Below are 4,043 nucleotides of genomic sequence, written 5' to 3'. Positions count from 1 at the left end.
AAGCTTATAAGAACACTTCACGCGCCCCGCATGAACTTAAATGAGAATTCAAGAAAGCTTTACCTCTCGCGCCCCGCGTCAACTTAAGCAGCACCTTTACGCGGGCCACGAGAGACATGGAAAGGAGTTCTGGTTTTTAAAACCCTAGGCGACCCGCGTTAACTCAGCCATCATCTCTACGCGGGCCGCCTGAATACCCTGTGTCGGCAGACATTCGCGAATGGCATGGAAATTTAGGGTTTTGGGTTATATATTGACCCATATGCATGCACAGCCGAACATCCACGAAATTGGACATCCTTAGGCGAGTTTTGGCTGCTGTTTGGAGAAGATTGAAGTGTTCGGTTGCTGGGAATCATTGGGATAGCACTTTGGAGCATTCGGGAGTGAAGATTCGGGTTTTATACGCCTTATTCTTTCGTTTTCGTTTGTTTAAACTTTGTTACACCATGAATTCAGATTATACAATGATGTTAACTGCGTTTTTAATTATGATTTTCGGCTAAAAACCGTTAACTACCTAGGCTAATGACTATGGCATAATAAAGTTTGGATTTTTATTTGATTTTTGTCGTGGTTGTGGATCTTTCTTGTATTGTAAACGCTATGGTAGTTTATCTTGGTGCGTATGCGTGCTTGTGATTATTTAATTATTGTTTATTGCTTCATTCGATTCTTGGTGACGGTCTTTATCACATAATAGAGTCGGATTAGGGTTCTTGATTTAGGTGAGTGTCTATATCACGTAATAGGTCATTAATCCTTTAGGGTGAAAACGCGTAAGTAACCTTAGAAACAATATTCGGTAATTAATTAAAATCAAGTGTGCTGCTAGACTCGTCGCGGAAAGGCTCGAGGATATTAATAGGTCTCGGTGTAGTTATAAGGAATTAACAACCCATTGTCTATTAAGCCAAGATTAACCCATAGTTGCTTTAGACGTTCGCGCGGCAAAGTAGAGCGTCTTTCATAGGCACTTTCAAGAAACTAGAGGACGGAAAAGAAATCTAGAAAACCGGTGAGCTTAACATCCTAGGTAGTGCCACAAGAATCGCCTTGAGAGTGTTTGAGGGGCTTAGTGGTGTCTTAATAGGATTAGCATTTAAAGATCCCGGTTCCACACCACAAAATTATCAAATAGGAATCCATCCTGAGTTTAGCCTACGTCTAGCCTAGGTAGTCTTCATCACCACTGGTCAAAACCTTCGTTCGAGTTCGTGTCTAGCTTTTTAGTATTCTTTTACTATTTTATTTAGGATTTTTTAGAAACACCCCCCCCCAAATTAATAAACAATTCAGTATGTCGTGTCAGTCTGAGTCTAGATAGAGTCGTAGCGTAATCAGTAGAGTCTCGTGGGTTCGATACTCGGACTTAATTTAGCTTTACTACATTGATCGGTTCACTTGCCGGTTGCGTGTTTTAGGGTTTAGGTTGAGTCTTAGTTTTATAAATTTAAAGCTTAGAGAGTCTAGAATTAGGGTAATTTAGTTAGTTTTTTTTGACCCATTTTCAGCACTTCAAGTTTTTGGCGCCGCTGTCGGGGACTCTTGGCGATTGCGTTGATTACTTTGTTTGGATTTGCTTGACATATTACGTGCTATTTGTTTATTTGTTTGAGTCGTAGGTGTCTAAGTAATTTAGTGTCTTTTATAGTTAGTCGAGTTGTTTAGTAGAGTCTTCTTACTTGTTTGTTCTCGGTTTTTGCAGTGGATGCCCCATTCGCGCTCGCAGGGACCGCCGCCGTTGCCGTTTGCACTCAAGTCTTCCTTCTCGTCTTCTATGTCCGAGGTACGTGCTTCTAGCTCTACTTCGTTTTCATAGTCCACCCCAGCGTTCGTTTTTACACCAAAGTCTTCACCCCACAATTCCCCGCCATCCACCCGCCCACCTAGTCCACCACCCGTAGCTCACATGGCCCGTAGGACAGTTTACGAACAGGCTACCACCGGCTTCGCCGGTGGTAATTCCCCCATCACCCTTCCAGCGATCCCGAATGATCGGTCTTGGCAGATTCCATCCTACATTATGACCGCCATCGCAAATTCCTGCCAGTTCCATGGTCGTGACGACGAGGATGCCCCCGCTCATATCAATCGCATCACTCGTCTTTGTGGCACCTACTCCATAGAGGGTGTCAATCTAGATGCTAGGTATCTTCAGGTTTTTCCATTCTCACTTGCTGGACGCGCAGCCGTCTGGTTCGATTCCCAGCCTGCTGGCACTTTCACTACCTGGGCAGGCCTTCGCGATGCATTCTTAGCCAAGTATTTTCCGCCAGCCAAGGCATTTCGCCTTCGTGACCAGATTCACTCATTTCGTATGGAGCCAGATGAGCCTTATCACTTAGCTTGGGAGCGTTTTCAGACCCTGATTACCCGTTGTTCTCAGCATGGTCTATCTGACTGGGCGTTAGTAGAGAAGTTCTACAATTGACTTACTCCTGAGATTAGAGCTCGCTTCGATACTTCAGCAGGAGGTCAGCTTATGGGAAAGAAGACAGTGGCGGAGTGCAATGATCTTTTTGAGAGTTTTGCCCACTCCGATATGGACTACAGTACTACCAGCAGGACTTCCATTCCTGTGCGTACCACCTCGGCCGGTCGAGGGGTAAACCAAGTTAGCTTGGATTCATCGGTAGCTGCTGCAGTCGAGAGAGTGAAGGAGGAGCTGAGGCAAGAGATGAGGCAGGAGTTGAGTGAGATAAAGAAGAAAGTCGATATGTGTGAGGTTTGTCGAGGAGGACATGATACTATAGATTGTCCTACGATCACTCTTGAGCAGGTAGAGTACATAGCCGGTCAGTCTAGGGGTCCCACGAATTCGTTCAATAATTCTAATTCCAACTGGCGCGGTAGTGGTAATTCGAGTGGTTATCGTTCGTCTGGAAATCCTCCTGGATTTCCATCTGGTCAGTATCAGAGTAGAGGGCCCGGTATTTACACGAATTCTGGTTCAGGGCAGTTTAGTGGGTCAGGTTCGAGTGGTCAGTTTATGAGTGGAGGACCGACTCAGGAGAGTCAGGGTAGTGGGAAGGCTCCTGAGGTTAGTACGAACAGGTTGGAGGAGATGTTTGCCCAGATGATGACGCGGACCGATGCGTTCATGAAAAATCAGGAGCAGACTAACAAAAATAACGAGCTCCAGTTCAAGAATCAGCAGGCCGCCCTCCTCGATCTTCAGAGGACAGTAGGCGGGCTTGCTAAACAGTTGCAGGAGCACCCGCTGGGTCAGTTTTCGGGAAACACTTTCATGAATCCCGTAAATCAGTCAGCGAAGGCGATTACGACCCGTAGTGGGAAGAGTTTGGGAGAGGTTGTGAGAGAAAGAGAAGTTGAAGAAGTAGAGGAGGAGGTCGATGAGGAGATCGAGATGGAGGCTCCAGGCAAGGTGCACACGAGGCTAGCCCCAGCAAGTACCGCACACGCCGAGGAGTCGCCAGTAGAGAAGAGAGTGGAGAAGCAGCCGACGAAGGTTCGGCCGGCACCGGTGATTGATTATTCTCGCCTTCCGTTCCCCGCCCGTGCCAGGCAGCAGAAATATGCTCAGGAGTACGGGAAATTCCTCGAGATGTTTACTCAGTTAAAGATCAATCTTCCGTTCATCGAGGCGCTTCAGTCTATGCCTAAATACGCGAAATTCCTCAAAGATCTTTTGAAGCGTAAGGAGAGAATCGGTGAGCTTTCGAATATTCCATTGACAGGAGGTTGTTCCGCGGTAGTCTTGAATAAGCTACCAGAGAAGTTGACCGACCCTAGCACATTCACGATTCCATGTTTCTTTGGGGGGGCCGTTACCCCTGCTCACGCCTTAGCCGAGGGGCCAGCATCAATCTGATGCCATTCTCGTTGTATGAGCGACTTGGTCTAGGAGAGCTTACACCCACGCGCATGTCATTGTCCTTGGCTGACCGATTAGTCAAGTATCCTCGTGGGATAGTAGAGAATTTGTTGGTAAAGGTTGATAGGTTTGTGTTCCCAGTAGACTTCGTTGTGCTCGATATGGAGGCCGATGAGAGAGTTCCTATTATTCTAGGCCGTCCATT

The 4,043-nt window shown here is 46.6% G+C and overlaps 1 protein-coding gene across 1 annotated transcript; it reads left to right on the top strand.

The window, feature by feature from the left end:
* Nucleotides 1-2,485: 2,485 nt before the first annotated feature.
* On the top strand, nt 2,486-3,835 carry LOC110881280. Its single transcript, XM_022129595.1, has 2 exons — nt 2,486-3,388; nt 3,581-3,835. The coding sequence occupies exons 1-2, from the start codon at nt 2,486-2,488 to the stop codon at nt 3,833-3,835; spliced, it is 1,158 nt and encodes a 385-aa protein (XP_021985287.1).
* Nucleotides 3,836-4,043: the final 208 nt, after the last annotated feature.

Source organism: Helianthus annuus, chromosome 10 (genome assembly GCF_002127325.2).
Source record: "Helianthus annuus cultivar XRQ/B chromosome 10, HanXRQr2.0-SUNRISE, whole genome shotgun sequence".
In the NCBI taxonomy this organism is placed as follows: domain Eukaryota; kingdom Viridiplantae; phylum Streptophyta; class Magnoliopsida; order Asterales; family Asteraceae; genus Helianthus; species Helianthus annuus.
The sequence above is the reverse complement of the archived record's forward strand: the minus strand, read 5'-3'. Positions and strand labels throughout refer to the sequence as shown.